Genomic DNA, 18,439 nt, shown 5'->3' with positions numbered 1-18,439 from the left:
ACCGTTATAGTTCAAACTCGCAAACCGCTTTTACCTATGCGTTCGTAAAGACGAGTACTCCAAGGACATACTAAAAGAATAAGTCCCACGTGTCTCTAACCGATGGTCAACTAAGGTCAACACCCTCGCCTCTAAGGGCATTTTCGTAAAATCACGCTTTTAAATGTTATAAAAATTGTAAAATTAGGGAAGGGTTGTCACATAAATGTCTGTACCAATATTTATATAACAAAATTTATGTACCGAAATATATTATAAATAATTAATGTACCCAAATGTTTGTATCAATGGATATGATGAAATATATTAAATAAAATAATGTACCTAAATGAAGAACCCAAAGTGTACTATAATATGTTATATAAAAATTTAGTTTACTAAACCTGTACAACAAAATATTTTATGATGAATGAAATGAAAATGAGAATTAAATATACCTAATACATTAAAATTAGGAAGAAAAAATATAAAACATCTAAATATAATTATAAATGAGGTGATTAATATTTTAAGCGACTAAAAATTAGATTTCAAATTTTCGCAAGGGTTAGAATGAGATTTTCTAAAAATTAGTATTTATGAGAAATAAGAAATAATTTCTGCACTTTTGTGCACACCTTTATTTTTGTCCCTGAATTTTTATTGAATTTATTCAATTTAAAAACTAAAATTAAATATGGATATACATGTGGAGAAATGAGATGTGCATATAAATCACTTCAATCTAGGCCTGGCAATTCCTGACATGACCCGATAACCCGACACGACACGACACGACACGAAATTAACAGGTGTTCGAGTTGACACGATAACGAATCGGGTCATTATCGGGTAACCCGATAAGCACCTATTAAGATAACGGGTTGGTTTGGGTATACATGTGGGTAACACGATACACAATAAGTAGAATATTAATTTTATAATTTTATAACCCTAAAAAAATACTATAATAATTATATATATTAATTTAACAATTTTATACCCCTAAAAACTATAATAAATATATATATTAAATTAACTATAATAATTATACCCCCAAAATATTAACTATAATTATATATATATATATATTAAATTTTAAATTAAATTTTATACCCTTAAAAACTATAATAATTATTAATTAATATGCATCCACCGTTCCACCCTTTGAAGAAAAAGGGAGGGAAAAATGAAAATTATAATAAAAGGAGACAAAAAAGAGAGGGAGAGATGGGAGTAAAAACTATAATAATTAATATGCATGATGATGCATCCGCCCCTTGAAGAAAAAGGAAGGGAAAAATGAAAATTATAAGAAAAGGAAACAAAAAAGAGAGGGAAAGATGGGACCTAGTGGTATTTTGCTTGATACTAGTAGTAGCGTGGGTTTTTCCACCGTGGTTCTCTCATTCTCAAGTGTGCACTTGTTAATTGTTATTGATAGGATAAGATCCCCAATAGTTGTGTTCCTGATACGTGTACGTCATTTACCTCTCTCTCTCCTTTTTTTTCTTGAGAAAATTTTCATTATAAGGGGAACACAAATTACACCATGTGTTTTAATAGAAGTGGTGAGAACTTTTATTTTTTAAGTTATTAACTTTTTATCACACATATCCCACTCTTTTTATAATGACACGTGATGTACTACTCCATGTACCGATCAATTATACGTACAAAATAAATAGATTTAAATCAACATAATAAATATATATATATATATATATATATATATATATACACACACACCATTGAACTTGATGGGATACGAATTATACGAAACTAATTTTAACGATCCAACCGTCAAACTTGTTTGTATATGCTTCGAGATCGCATTAGCAACAAATCGCAAAAAACAAATATTCGGAGATCAAGTATCCGAACAAAACTTTTTTTATAGTTATAAAACGAAAAATCACGACTTAACGGTTATTTTAACTCCGATTTTGATTATTTTTTATAGCTACAATCCTTAATCATATATGAATACAATGAATGAATTTGATCTTCAATTTAAAATATTTACAATAGTGAATACCACAAAATCTTATGTTATACTTAGTGAAAGTATAAATAAACTTTAAGTGTTAGTGAATCTATCGTTTTGATGGGATACGCATCCTATGAAACTAATTTCAACGATTCAACCGTCAAACTTGTTTGTATATGCTTCGAGATCGCATACGCCAAAAATTGCAAAAAACAAACATTCAGATATCAAGTAACGGGACAAAACCTTTTGACGGTTATAAACAAAAAATCACAATTTAACGGTTATTTAAACTACTATTTTGATGATTTTTTACAACTACACTCTTTGACCCTATATGAATACAATGATTTAATTCGATCTTCAATTTAAAATATTTACACTAGTGGATACCACAAAATCTTATGTTATCCTTAATGAAAGTATGAATAAACTCTCAAGTGTTAGTGAATCTATTATTTTGATGGTATACGCATTCTACGAAACTACTTTCAACGATCAAACCGTCAAACATATTTGTATATACTTCGAGATCGCATACATCAAAAATTGTAAAAAAAAAAAACATTTAGAGATCAAGTAACGGGACAAAACTTTTTGACGGTTATAAAAAGAAAAATCATGATTTAACGGTTATTTTAACTCCGATTTTGATGATTTTTTACAGCTACACTCCTTGACCCAATATGAATACAATGATTGAATTCGATCTTCAATTTAAAATATCTAATGAAAGTATGAATAAACTCTTAAGTGTTAATGAATCTATTGTTTTGATGAGATACGCATTCTACGAAACTAATTTCAACGATCCAACCGTCAAACATGTTTGTATATACTTCGAGATCGCATATATATGAATACAATGATTGAATTTGATCTTCAATTTAAAATATCTAATGAAAGTATGAATAAACTCTTAAGTGTTAGTGAATCTATTGTTTTGATGAGATACGCATTCTACGAAACTAGTTTCAACGATCCAACCGTCAAACATGTTTGTATATACTTCGAGATCGCATACGTCAAAATTTGCAAAAAACAAACGTTCAGATATCAAGTAACAAGACAAAACTTTTTGACGTTTATAAAACAAAAAATAACGATTTAACGGTTATTTTAACTCCGATTTTGATGATTGTTTACAGCTACACTCCTTGACCCTATATGAATATAATGAATAAATTCGATCTTCAATTTAAAATATTTACACTAATGGATCCCACAAAATCTTATGCTATATTTAATAAAAGTATGAATAAACTATAATAGTGGGAAGTGTTATTGGCACTCCAAAAATCTCATTCTACACTCCTCACAAGTGTATTTTTCTTTCCCAATATAGAAAGTTTGGAGTGTAGAATGAGATTTTTGGAGTGCTAATAACAATTCCCATAATAATTATATATATTAATTTCCTTGAAGGCCAAAGTTCCAATACAATTTCCTCATGATAATCCATGTAAATTGAGGATTTTGTAAAAGGAATAAAATGCAAACTTTGAGTTCCATTGGCAAGGTTTAAACTTTTGAGAAAGCCTTCACAACCTTGAAAACAAAAACTCTTTCATTTTGCATATCCTTGCACATTTAATATTTGTAATAGATTAGTAGTGTATGTATTATTTTTTTATTAAGCTCTTATTTTCGAGTGTAGATATAATAATTAAACGACAAATGTGTTTTAATGTTTTGAAGTAATATTTATGTGGCAATGTGCGGTATGTGCAAATTTAAGAAAAAAAAAATATTTTTTTTAACGGGTCATAACGGGTCGGGTCACTTTACCCGGGTAAAGTGACCCGACCTGTTAAAATAACGGGTGTGACACGACACGACCCGATAAGATAACAGGTGTTACACGAAAACGACACGAACACGACAGACACGATCCGTTTGCCAGGCCTACTTCTATCTGTAGGGAACCACTTTAATCATGACATGCTAGTTAATTTGCCATAGCCAAAAGCTTTGTTAATCATTAATCTTTGTTAATTTGCAATAATATGGGCATCTCATTTCATGCATCGGTGGCATGAGAATCTAAGAGGGTTCTGAGTTCCCAATCCTTAATTTATTTCTCTCAATACTTTAGGATATTGATCTCCAAAAACTCTGGATAATTAATCGAATGTGTGCTTATTTTGTACAACTCAGATTAAAAGTCAAGCAAATCAACACAAATAGAGAATACATTTTGCTCTTATTTGGGTACAGACTATATATTGCTTTTTCATCAGAAACTTACAGTTTTCATTGGACTCTTTCTTACTATTTAAAACAACATAGAAACAAAACTTGTGAAAGAATTAATAAGAATGCCACATAATTCCACCTACCCATAGTCCGAAATTTAGGAAAGCGCAATACCACACGGATTTTTGGCGACTTGTGTCTTTGTTTACCTCTAATCGCAACTGGTGGTTTAGATTAATTTTAGGGTCTCTTAATTCCAAACTAATTATTCTAAATTACTCTCACTAGCACAATAATAAAATTTCTTTTTTGCATTACCTTCCTTCTCTCTTAGAGCACCTGGAAAGAACGAGAAAGAGAGAAAGAAAGCAGAGCTAATATTGAAGCTCCTAAGAAATTATTTTCTTAGGCCTTCAGGTTTCTCTTCTTCATTGTTTATGTGATCTAAATTAATTTACTACAAAGGTGGCGACACACATTGGGGTGCATTGAGTTTTACATTCATAACACACTGTTTACAAGACAAATCTCCATGGCGAGCCCAGCGCCAACACCACCTGAAAAAGAAAAGGCTACTCCTGCAATAGTTGAAAGTAATCTCTCTCTCTCTCTCTCTCTCTCTCTCTCTCTCCCTCTCAATGTTTTCTCATGTATATATATATATATAAACACACACATATACTCTGTTACGGATATTTTAATTGTTAAATTTGATTTTCATAATGGTTTGTATCATTTATTTCAATCTTAAATATTTAATTTTCAGTACCAACACTGCATTGAAAGAAAAATTGGTGTTCCTTATGCTCGTATTTTCTTAGAGATTTTCTTATATAATTTCCTAATTCATATATGAATGTTGTAATGCTGTTTTATTTTGAAGAAATAGATTTTTTTTTAAATATTGGCCATCTGAGGAGAGATTCTTGAATGTGCCTATGAATGTTATGTCCCTATACCTCAAATTTAAGTACAAACCAATAATACTAGACATTAGAGTAGTTATAATAAGGCTCATTTGGGAATGCTTCTAAATGACTGAAACTTTTAGAGAAAATGCTTAAGCAACAAATTCTTAGTAAAAAATGTAAGTTAATCCTAGAAAAGTAGTTAACGTACTTTCTACAAGAAGCACATAATGGGTGCTTCTTTCAGGAAGCACTTCAAGTGCTTTTGAAACTCAAAAATATTTTCTCTCAAAGCACTTTTTGTCATTTCCAAACCAGCCCTAAATTCTATAAAATTTTAAAGTCCTCTATATGATGCAATGCAAAACCATTTTGTTATATATAGGCAGTTTCAAAACATTTCAATTTTTTTTCATTTGCCCTTTTTAGTTTTTTATTGTAATTAAGAGTGAAAGCCTACATTATAACAAGGGAACGAGATCAAGAATGATAAAAGTGGTAACAAAAATTAGGGAGAAAACGTCTCTATGTGTGTAAGTTTTTTGTTATTTTCATTTCTACAATTTTTTTGCTCACTTTGTTTTCTTTTTCTTTTAAATGAAAAAATTACCAGTCGGGTAGTGAATTTATATGTATAAGTTGGTATATGATGAAGACTGGTACTTGCACAACACTATGAAGTAGTTAGGTCTAACTTCTAATTATGGATTCTTTATTTCTGTTTGTGCAGAGGATGCAGGTGCAATTAGAAAAGGTAATTGGCCGGAACACACTATCATGAAGTTTCTTAATTTATGCGTGCATTACGTACTAATTTGATTATTTAAATTAACTAACAGTTTATTTCCTCGATTACTTATATCATTTCCTGTTCTTACACAACAGTTTTGTCAACCAAGTCATTGGGTTTAATCAAAGCATGGGAAGAACGCGAGAAAACAAAAGTAGACAACAAGTAAGATATTTAAAACCATTTTAGCTTTTTAACATATATACTTTTTTGGTAGGAGAAGCTTGGCACATTTATACAACTTCAGTTAATATGGATTATCATCTGTTCATTAACTTTAAGATCCATTGTTTAACAGTCAACTTATTCAAATTGTTGAACAGAGCAAATAAAAAGTTATCTAATGTTGTGGCATGGGAGCTAAGCAAACAAGCGGCTATTGATGCGCGTCAAAAGAAGTATGAGGTAATTAATAGGACTATGTTAATTAGGGAAATTTCCCACACCCTTTTATTCCTGGTGCACACTTCTATTTATTTTTTATCTTTGAATCAAATAAAATAAATTTAATGGACAAAATATAAACAGGCGTGTAAAAGAGAAAGTGCTGTGCAAAAATCATTTCTCTTGAATTAGGGTTGCACATTGTGGTTACCCGTAAGCTGTTAGAGATGCAATAGTACGTAGTGATAGTAGTGGTTCCCCACTGGATGACGAAATTATAGGGACTTCTGAGACGGACCACCCTAGACATACTAAATCCTTCCTAAGCACTCATGGTAAAAAAATTAGCATTTAAATTCTCATCGCTAACAAATTTAATTCACAAGTGAAATTTCAGTTAAACACAGAGGTAAAAATGTATTTTACCTCTCTCTTTCTAGTGATCACATTCCCTTTTCATCTCTCTGTCTGTAATTTGTATCTTCACCTTCTTCCCTCCTATCTATCTTCAACTATTGTCATGGGCATTCTAACCGGCCAATTCCCAACCTTGTTGCAGCCAACCTTTTTCATTTTTTTTTTCATCGAAATATAATATTTGAAACTAATACGGAACAATTAGATTCAAGTTAGTGTGGACTCTCTAACCAATCGGATGTATGCATATAAACCTCGAAAGCCACGATTTCTAAATATTTTGCCAAACGCAGACCTCATAGTTCGATACACCTGTGAAGCTAATAAGGTTCTTAGAATATCAAGATTCAAACGGATATGAGCCGATGTAAGACAAAGAAGTACTCAAATGGATAAAAATTGGAGTATAGTTGAGATTTTTTGCTACCAGGAGAGAGAAGAAAGTGAAAATACAAATTACAGATAGAGTAGAGAGATAAGGAAGAAGGTGCACACATCAAAGTACATTTTTACACCTATATTTAACAGACATTTAACAAAAAATTTACTTATGGACTAATTTGCTAAAGGACTACACCACAAAGGTTTAAATGTTGAAAGTACAACACCAGCCCATTATGAAGTCTTGATGTTCTAGATGAATTATACATAGGATTTTGCTAGAAAGCTCTAGCAAGCATGTCGGTGGATCACTAGCTAGAAAGATCTAGCTATTTTACAATTGTGGGGTTGTCGTGTAAAACCCATGTTGGTGGGCTGATTGTAGAAAAGCCTAGAATAATGCTAGGATGAAATGAGCCATGTTAACCGACTTAGTAAGTCGGCATATATCAACTATAAATATGTATGCATGTGTGTTGGTAAGCAATCAAGAAGAAGTAGGCAACCAAGTGAGAGTGAGAACTAAGAGTAGTCTTGTGAGGAGTGTGATTGGTCTAGAGTTTGTCTCTATAAAGTGAGTGAGTGTCATTGCTTCTAAAGTGTCTTTGAGAGTTTTGAGTGTTGTAATATTTTGTGTGTGTAATACAAGTAAATTGTTTACTTGAGTTGTCTCTCCAACACTTACGTTAGAGTTGTGTACTCTAAGTTTTTTTTTCAACATTAAATCCTAATTTTTTTGCACGTAGGCTATATTTCGATTACCTTATCACCATGATGATTTTATATCCAATTAGGCCATTTTTGCTGGAACCAAATTTGCACGCATCTACAGACAAAAGGATGTTTCATCATAATCACCTATGAACTCTAGTCATGGGGTTGATTGGGGGGTGTGATTGAATCCGTGTTCGATTGCTACATACCTCTAGGTTTGTCCTTCCATAAAAGTAGTGGTGTGATGTGTGCTACATCGTGAACCATCCCTAGTGAATATGCCTTGGCTTAGGTGTGTAAGAGATGCTTCTCCATGTCTACGCGCTTGCGACGACGTGTATAAGAGAATATGTGTTTTGTAATCTCGTAGACAATTATCTGCTTAGAGATCAAAAGACGTGTCCTTGGTAAATACCTAGACTAGGGTATTTATAGAGATCTTAAGAGTACTTATAAGGACATATATCCACTACTTAAATGATTTCAGGATCATCCCTCCGATTATTCCCTTAAGTGGCTAGAGCCCAGGTTTGAGTGTGTAACCACAACCCTTAAGTTGTACAAACTTTCTGGAAGCTGGATGGTACACTGTAGCTTACCGGACAACGGAGCCATGTTCCAATGTCTCAAGTCCACCCAACGTAACTGCGCTTAATACGGATCGAGCCTTCATGCTAGTAACCAGAACCATGAAATGAGCTACATGAGACTTCCTTGAGACTAACACTTTGAATTTTTTAGGTTGGCAATGGTTGCATAGTTACAAAGTAGTAAGACAAAACTATGTCTTATGAGTACTGAAAAAAATTGTATAAGAAAGAACAAATAAAGTCATGTGAGGATCGAAACTTTCATGCCCTAGCAAAGGAGAATGAGAGTTTCTTGTGAGGATGGCAAGGGTGCACATTCATTAGCCATCTGTAGCGATGATATGAAAAGATCATTCCCAACTCTAGGGTTTCTATCCTGAATATGTAGTTTCCTACGTCGGCCCATGTTAGGTGCTTGAGTCATTGCATATGACATCATTTATTTGACCAAGCTAACTTGCTTAAGGTCGATTGATGGAATTAGACTTAAACCAGTCAGGCGCTTATTAGATAGGAGCCACACATGATTGAGGCTAACTCAAGTCGGAGTTGTAGCTCATGTGAATAGCTCGTTATGATTCCATGCCTCAACCTTGTTTGAGAATCTTTAAAGCATGTAAAACTTTGCATTTAATCATGTATACAACTAAATAATCAAAATTACTTACCTCTTGAAGCAGTACCATGGTTCTGACCAAGGTTGTTCATTCGTTGGATGGGCTTTCGAGTTGTTTTCCTCGTCTTTAGTAAGCACCTTAGCATGAAAGTGAACTTCCATGCTTGTATGGGATCACGCTCGTGTCCCAGTTACTGATGCTTCGAGCGTTTTACTCGTCGATGTTCAAACCTGAAAAGGTTTCTTTTGCAAATATGCAGAAAATCGCTATTTGTACTTTACATAGTAAAATGGTGATATTTTGCTCGTTAAGGACTAGAATCATAAGCCGTAAAGTGTTATGGAAAGCTAACATTTGTAGATTTCCAACGATATAAGTCCCATTTTAGTCCACAAAGTGGATTGATTTGCATAGGCAGTTTGCTAGTTGTCTTTACGCACCAGAGTTGATTCTTTTCCCATGCTTACATTCCGTCTTGGAACTATGCTTGGGCGATCCAGAATTACAGACACAATTTTCATGTCTTGGATTGGCCACTCGTTCCTCCAGAGGTACCAACACACTTTTCATGTCCTTCAAAATAACTAATACTTGCACTTTAACTTATAGAGGATGACATGTTGTCTAAGTTTAATTTCCTCACTCATTCATTCTAAATGAAGCATCCGTGATTTGCAATATTGATCTGAATATAAGAGTATTATGATTACTTGTGGCGCACGTCAATTCCCAAGTGGTAGGAATTTTAAGAACATAGGAAACACGTTTGGTCCCTAGTCGGATTATGTGTCTTGCGAAACAAGTAGAAATGTTTGGAGCCTAACAAAGCATGGTGGCACTGTAGGTCAGCTTGTTTATCTTATCACGACCGGAGCTGGTTACTCCATGATCGCACTATGAAGTCATACTTACTCTAATCCTTTTTACTCCGACCAATGAAAAGTTCAAGGATCATGTTTTTACAGTAAGTCGAAATAACAATGTCATTCAGATTTCTTTATGTGTGTGAATCCGGGTCCAGAACTGCTATATGGTATATGAGTCATTTCGTATTCATAAAAAAATCTCTTCTTACTCCACATAGTATGCCTTTGTCCTTTTCCATTATGAGCTAGTAATGGAGGATTACAAGTATGGAGTTGCCACGCACTGCTTTGCAAGTGACTTACTTTTAGCTTGTCGGAGCAAACTTGTGTTGGCTGGAACCATTAAGTTAACCGTTAAATTAGTCATTATTGTGTGTATCCTGAATTCATAGGCTTTTATAGCACATTGTGCGTTTGTTTAATATGAGTTCGAAGTAAGAACTTGAGGAATTCTGTATAGAATTCCAATTTGCGTTGTGATTGGTAAAAAGGCGAAACATTTTCCATGTAGCTCAGAATCTCGTTCCGTAAAAGTTTACGGAAATCTAACATCCATATCTTTGCCATGGTGTATGGTAAAAATCCCAATTCGTTCTGAATAGGTACATTTTAATCTGTTAACTTGACAATGTTGCTGTAACGTCCTAGTTGGGTTGGCTTGCTGTTCAGCTTCTTTGCGTGCCAAATTTGAAGTCGTTTTCATTCGGAAAAATTATGGAAAAAAAAAGAGATTTGTAGCCCTACTTCTTAGCTTTTCATGCGTATATGGCACATCATTTGGAAAAATCAAGAAGGCCTTGAATCCCTCGTTTTCCTATAGTTCTGACAGGACTGCAACTTCGGTTGTCTTTATTGAAAACTGGAAGGATTTGGTAGTGTCGAAAATTATGAAATTTTGAAACAACGATCTTTGTGTTAAACTGTCCCACATCGGTGGGGTGAAGAAAACCAAAGGGGTTTAAATAGTATTACCCCACTCTAACTAATACCGAGGCCTTTTGTGGTAAAACCCCACACCTGAGGATTGTGCAGGTGGTTAAGTGGGGACAGTATCGATGTCGTGAGAGTGGGGCGGGCCCAGCGATCCAAAAATTCCAACATGGTATCAGAGCCCACGGTTGCGGGCCCGTGCAAGCCAACGAGCTTGTCACCACCCGGAAGGAAACAAGTCTGAGCTCTTAATATAGAGACGACCGCTGAGTTCCAATTGAAAACAAGTGGGCCCAACGTCAGCCGACCTCTGAGTTTCAATCACCGATGTGGATCTCCACGTGTGAACCACTAAATGAGGTTACACGTGAGGGGGAGTGTTAAACTGTCCCACATCGGTGGGGTGAAGAAAACCAAAGGGGTTTAAATAGTATTACCCCACTCTAATTAATACCGAGGCCTTTTGTGGTAAAACCCCACACCTGAGGATTGTGCAGGTGGTTAAGTGGGGACAGTATCGGTGTCGTTAGAGCCCAGCGATCCAAAAATTCCAACACTTTGATCACGTAGCCCTCGTCTCCAGCTAGCTTTATATTCACATTTATCCGAAATGAATTTTCCATTTGAAGCCATTTAAGTATGCATAATGGGCTTTCGTGGTACTGCCATGAATGGGAGTTGCTATGCTCCGTGAGTTTATCGGAATTGCCACAACGATCCCGGAGCTTACGGAGCTGCTATTGGTTCAAATATACTATGGATCAATGAAGCGAGTCAAGTTTGTCATATGGTTTAAATCTGTAAAATGGATTGAACAGTTCATGTTAGTCTGGTAAAATGTTGATGTGGATCACGAAAAGGGTTGCACTGATGCGGTTACTATATGCGTGGGTCTGGAGCTGCCATCGCGAATCAGGCTAGGCTTCACATTCCATGTTCGCTCCGAGGTTGAAGTTCAGATGGCTTCCACCATAATTGCATATCAAGTCGATTTTCCAAGATATTATGAAGTACTTCATCACGTTGCTTTGAATGCTTCATGGACTCTTCACCGCAGTTGCGTAAGGCATTCATAAACACAGCAAGGTTGATCCGTGAAGCATCAAACAGAGCTTCCTCCACAATTTGACAGGAACAGCAATAGAGATTGTTCCAATTTCATGGCCGCTCATGGCAGATGTCATTGAATAGGATTCTTCTCTCAATGAAAGCATCAATTCTTAGAACCAAATATGCGCATATCCGCGAATAAAGGCGATGTTTCGTCGGAATCACCCATAAACTCCCGTCATGGGTGAATGGCGTTGATTCAGGGTGTGGTTTAATCCGTGTTGGATTGCCTACGTATCTATATATCTCTGGACTTGCAGAATCAAATCACAGGTGTAGTTCTATAGAAGGAATGGTGTGATGTGTGTTACATTGTGAACCATCCTTGGCGAAAATGTCTTGGCTTAGGCATTTAAGAGATATTTCTCCATGTCTACATGTAGACGATGGCGTGCGTGAAAGAATATGTGTATTGTAGTCTTGTCTAGAATTATGTCTTATCAGATCATAAGAGATATCCTTGATAAATACCAGGCTAGGGTATTTACAAATATCTTAAGAGTCATTGTAGGGTGAGTAATCACTATTAAATCAGGAGTGTTTTAAGGCGAGAATCTAGGATAAGATATCCAATCATTATGAGATCGTGATTACATTGCCTAATCCTCAAGATATCCTATTTGACATGAACTATGGTTTCCTTCCTTAGGAGGCAAGTAAACTCCTCAATAGGCTTAAGCCTGGTCCGACTAATCACTCCATCAGAATAACTTACTCCGACGAAACTTGACCAATTCGATCATTTGACCTCCATAAGCTATGGGCATTCCAGTCATTTCCGCCACTTGGGGTGGCATGTGTCAAGGGTCACAATTAATTTATCCTGAAGTGGTGGTGATGCTCACTATTGCATTGACTGTCGTTAGATGAATTTATATTACGAAAATTTCATATTAGATAGATTAAATCATACTTATTTAACGATAATCAATATAATGGTAGTATTTACCACCATTTTAGAATAGTGAGTAAAAATTCACTTAGGCACACTCCTAACATTCTGTCCCCACGCACCCTAGCCACTTTTTGATCCCACCTAATGAATCCTGACCCGACAGCTCATGGCGTGGGTGTCCGCACCTAAAATCTCCAATATCGGGTGCCAAATGCCCAACCCTCCTATGGATTGAACACATTTTTAAAAGCTTGTTAGTCACCAAATGATCTAACTTATGAGAATATTTCAGTATTTTTATGGATTCGATATGAATACGTAGCAAATGAAACGTACTACCACTGCAGTTGGAACTCCAGATATTCAAAATAGAAAATTATTTTCTTTTTACGTCCATAATTTAGTCGTTTTTTGAGTTTTGAGGTTTTATATACGCTTCTTTATATCTCAGCAGTGTATATATAACTACGAAGGATACTGATTACTGTTGCTTTCTAAACATGTCTTATGTTTGGCAGCAAAAACTAGAAAAGAAGAAGGCTTTGTACGTTGAAAAGATGCAAAACAAAATAGCTGGAATCCATAAGACAGCAGAAGAGAAGAAGGCAATGGTTGAAGAGGCGAAAAGGATAGAACGTAATAAGGTGGGCGAGAAGGCTGACGATTTCCGTGAAATAGGGCATGTACCAAAGAAAATCCTATCATGTTTTAACTGTTGATCAACTTTTAATTTCCTAATACTAGTTTATTTTAGCATACAACATGTGACAATGATATAGTATTGGTCATATAACCAGTAATATTAATGCAAGGTTATTTTTGTCTAATGACAGTTCATATCTACTAATCACATGTAAAGCTTCATTTTCATTTCGGTATTCGCTAGAGAAGAATTCGCCAAGACTAATGTTTGGGTGAGGGATTTTCAAAGTCTCAAGGGATTGAGACTAGGTTAGTAAGGAATGAAGAGCAAAATGTATATAGGAGGGATTAGATATTCATCTCATAAGAGGGATCTGAAATTCTGTACTTAAAAGGTGTCATTTGCAAGTCCCACTTACATACGTTTGTGATGACAGTGTAGTACATTTTTAATTCCTTGTATTTAAAGTAGTGTAGCGTATTTCTTCCTCATTTGACCTAGATTTTTGGGACGTGTAAATCCCTCACCCAACAAACCCTAAGTTGGTCAGTTTTCTTTTAGGTTTGGAACGCTTTTAATTGCCACACGCAGAAACAACTGGTGGCACAATATTTGTGTTTAGAGGAAGCATGTACCAAACTACTATAATTAGAAAAGAATATGTGTCTTCTTTTTCCTTGTAGTATTCTCATATTACCTATCTCAAGCACTTTACTCCAACTGTGAGGAAAATATCAATTGATCTACTACGTACTGAAGATACCAAGAGACACATGCAATGGACGATCTTGAGATTTATGACTTTGCCAAAAGATAAAAATTTAGCAATCATTTGACATACATACATATGCTATTCACGTATATATGAAATCAATCTGTTTATCTATTAACTCATTAATAAAGTGACACTATAGTACATCTGTACATGTCATATATATAATATTGCCTGATGAAGCTAAAAAACTTGGAATCTAATCTGAATCTTCTGATTAGCGTAGAAATATGACTCTCTTGATATATTGATCAATGATTTGACTGCTTCTGGAGATATCGAGGAGTTGAACGCGGAGACTAACCTCACTAGCGATGAAACCTTGAGCAAAGTGTTTTTGAAGACAGTCCCAAACTTCCTTGGCGGTTTCAAACCCAATAGTACGTGTAAGAAGAGACTCAAAGAAGACACTGGTGATACAACTAACGACTAGTTGATCATGTCGAATTCATGTGAGCTTTTTTCCACTTCAGATCCCGTAAAGCTTCTTCCACCTTAGTTGGAATTTTGATGGAATCCATATAATTTACCAGGGCCTTGCGTTCAGGTGCAATGCGCTCACAAGATACATAATTAGCATTTGGATACCTCACTTTTCCTTCAAGAGAGAACCTATCAAGTTGCATACCTTGATTTTGTCTTGGTGGCAATTTGTATGTACTCCCATAAGGTATTAGGGTTAGTTGTGTTAAAGTTAATCTTTTGCTTTAAAGTTAATCCTTTTATTGTAATATGAAATGTTTTTGGGTCTCTAATCTATTGCCACATGTATGGCTTAGATTTGTTGTAAAAGGTTTGACTAATTGCCTTCTTAGCTGTCCCATTTCCTGAAATCAAATTAGAAAATTTCTCTTTGGGATAAAGCTCTCTGTTTCCCATTGCTCTCTGCCCTCTGCTTTCCCGTGCCTTGCTACTGCTGACTCTTAGAAAAATCTCCATCTTTCTCTCATTTTTATTCAAGTTTTATTAATGATGAAGATGTTTTGAATACCAACATGGTATCAGAGCCAATCTGATCAAAAAGTGGGGTGTTTTTTTATTCTCAAAAGCGGGAAAATTCTAAATGAAACCCTAGAATCAAAATTTTCAAATTCATGGCTGGTTCAAGTAGCAGTGGAGAAATTCGAACTCCTATCTTCAGTGGAGTGAATTATGACTTCTGGAGGACTAAGTTGAGAACAATTTTTGTATCTCATGATTTGTGGAGCATGATTGAAGATGGCTATGTGGTACCCCTAAGTATTGTGGCTTTGACAAAGGCTCAGACAAGGGAACTGAAGGAAAACATCAAGAGAGATGCAAAAGCTCTTGGGGTCATCCAAAATGCTATCTCAGAAGAAATTTTTCCGAGAATCTCGAATGAGACAAGTGCCAAATCCTCTTGGGATGTGCTGGAGAAAGTCTACAGAGGCTCTACTAAGGTAAGGGTTGTCAAACTCCAATCTTTGAGAAGAGATTTTGAGTACATAAGAATGAAAGATGATGAATTGCTAAACGATTACTTGAGTAGATTGTCTGAGATTATTAATCAAATGAAAAGTTATGGTGAAACCTTGTCTGATGCAAGAATAGTTCAGAAGTATTTAATTAGCTTGCCAAGAAAGTATGACAACATAGTTTCAATCATAGAGGAGAGGAGACTAAGGATTTATCAACTTTGAGTGTTAAAGAAATAATTGGTTCACTCAAAGGTTTTGCTCAGAGACTATCCAGGCATGACAACAATGATATAGAAAATGCTTTCCAAACACTTACAGTGAATCCAAAAACTGAACCTAGTTCAAGTCAAAGCAAAGCCAAGTCCAACAAGAATTGGAAAGGAAAAAACAAAGTGTGGGAAGGAAAGGGTAATTTTGAAGAGAAAAAAAAAGATTGAGAAAAGTTTGTATGTTTCGAAGTACAAAATTTGTGACAAAGCTCATTCCAGTAAATGTTGGTTCAAGGGAAAAGTGAAATGCCACAAGTGTAGCAGATTCGGGCATATGAAAAAGGATTGTACCTACAATTATAATCAACTAGCTCACTACTCTAAATCAAAAGGTGAAGAGACCAATATGTTTTGTGTTGGTCATGATACAACTGTCCAAGCAAAAGCTAAAGTTTGGTTGGTGGACAGCGGCTGTAGCAATCATATGACGACGAACAAGAACATTCTCCATAATATTGACACTACAAACCCAACCCAAGTGAAGATGGGAAATGGGCAGCTAGTCGATATATTGGGAAGAGGTACTATTGCCGTACATACGAAGAATGGAAAGATGTTCATCAAGGATGTCATGTTAGTTCCTGATTTGAAGCAAAATTTGCTAAGTCTTGGACAACTCATTGAGCATGGCTATTACTTGTATTTTGGAGACAATATTTGCAACATATATGATGGGAGGAATCGTGAACAACTCTTGGCTAAGATTGAGATGAGGAAGAGTAGAAGCTTTCCTCTTACAATTGAGTATGCAACTCAATTTGCACTCAAGATGGAAGTGCAAGAAGATTCAAAGCTATGACATAAAAGGCTTCGGCACTTGAATTTTCAAAGTCTCAATAAGCTACAAGAAAAAGAAATGGTGCATGGATTGCCGAGTATCCAAGAAAATGAAGAAATCTGTGAAGGTTATGCACTTGGGAAACATCATACAGATTCATTTCCACATGGTAAAGCTTGGAGAGCAAAAGCTCCATTAGAATTGATTCATATAGATGTTTGGAGACCTATGAAAACCTCTACTCAAATGGGAAACAAGTATTTCCTAATCTTCGTGGATGATTATTCCAAAATGACTTGGGTATACTTTCTAAGACAAAAATCAGAAGTGTTCTCAATCTTCAAGAAGTTTCAAGCTATGGTTGAGCGATAATCTGGTTACCTAATCAAAGTTTTTAGAAGTGATAGAGGAGGAGAGTACACATCCATAGAATTTGATAAGTTTTGTCAAGATATTGGCTTAGAAATGCAGCTTACTGTCAACTACACTCCACAACAAAATGGAGTAGATGAGCGAAAAAACAGAACCATAGTCGAAATGGCTAAGGCAATGTTGCATGACAAGGGAATGCCTCAATATTTGTTGGGTGAGGCAATTAATACAATAGTCTACTTGATGAATAAGCATCCGACAATGGCGGTTGAAGGCAAGACACCATTTGAGGCATGGAGTGGAAGAATGCCTTCTGTGAATCACTTGAGAGTGTTTGGGTCAATCTACTTTGCTAATGTTTCGAAAGAACTAAGATAAAAACTTGATGAGTCAAGTGAAATATGCATTTTCGTAGGTTGTGCTTCACACACAAAAGGGTACAGACTCTACAATTTAAAAAAGAAGAAAGTTGTGGTTTGTAAAGATGTTCTCTTTAGTGAGAAATCTTCGTGGGATTGGAATCAAGCAACATCCGAGAAGAATCTGCACTAATCAGAATTGAAGAAGAAAATTAACCAAATGAAGAGGAGATTGAGCCAGAAATTCCACAATTGTCACTTGAAAACAATCCTCAAGTTCACTCCTCCACACCTTCGAGTCCAAGTTCAACGCCGGTTCGTTAAGGAGCTTAAATGAAGTCTATGAAAACTGCAATTTTTGTGTTGTAGAACTGGAAAACTTTGATGATGCAGTGAAAAAAGATACATGGAAGGCTGCAATGTAAGAGGAGATTAATGTCATTGTGAAAAACAAGACATGGGAACTAGTGGACAGACCTTGTGACAACTCTGTCATTGGAGTGAAATGGATTTATAAGACTAAGCTCAATCAAGATGGTTCCATTCAAAGGAACAAAGCTAGATTGGTAGCAAATGGTTATTCTCATAAACCTGGGATTAACTTGCAAGAAACCTTTGCACCGGTAGCAAGGCATGAAACAATCAGAGGCCTTATTTCTGTAGCTGCTTAGAAGGGGTGGTTTCTACCCCAACTTGATGTCAAGTCCGCTTTCCTAAATGGAGTCCTAAAAGAAGAGGTGTTCGTTGATCAACCTCAAGGATTTGTTCTTAGAGGACAAGAGCACAAGGTGTACAAGCTTAAGAAGACACTTTATGGCCTGAAACAAACTCCGAGAGCATGGTAAGGAGAGATCGACTCATATTTCAATGAAGGGGGTTTTCAAAGAAGTGAAAATGAACCTGCCCTCTATGTCAAAACTGAAGGTATTTCAGATATCCTTATCATTTCCTTATATGTTGATGATTTGGTTTATACTGGAAGTAGTGATAAAATGATCTTGAATTTCGAGAATGACATGATGAGGAAATATGAGATGGGT

The 18,439-nt window shown here is 35.4% G+C and overlaps 1 protein-coding gene across 1 annotated transcript; it reads left to right on the top strand.

The window, feature by feature from the left end:
* The first annotated feature begins 4,469 nt into the window (after positions 1–4,469).
* On the top strand, positions 4,470–13,594 carry LOC126627464 (remorin 1.4-like). Its single transcript, XM_050297027.1, has 5 exons — positions 4,470–4,758; positions 5,804–5,827; positions 5,959–6,028; positions 6,187–6,268; positions 13,286–13,594. Exons 1-5 carry the CDS (start codon positions 4,698–4,700, stop codon positions 13,484–13,486), a joined length of 438 nt encoding a protein of 145 aa, XP_050152984.1. The 5' UTR covers positions 4,470–4,697; the 3' UTR covers positions 13,487–13,594.
* Positions 13,595–18,439: the final 4,845 nt, after the last annotated feature.

Source organism: Malus sylvestris, chromosome 6, assembly GCF_916048215.2.
Source record: "Malus sylvestris chromosome 6, drMalSylv7.2, whole genome shotgun sequence".
Classification (NCBI taxonomy): domain Eukaryota; kingdom Viridiplantae; phylum Streptophyta; class Magnoliopsida; order Rosales; family Rosaceae; genus Malus; species Malus sylvestris.
Note: the sequence above shows the minus strand (reverse complement) of the source record. Positions and strands in the feature narration are given on the sequence as shown.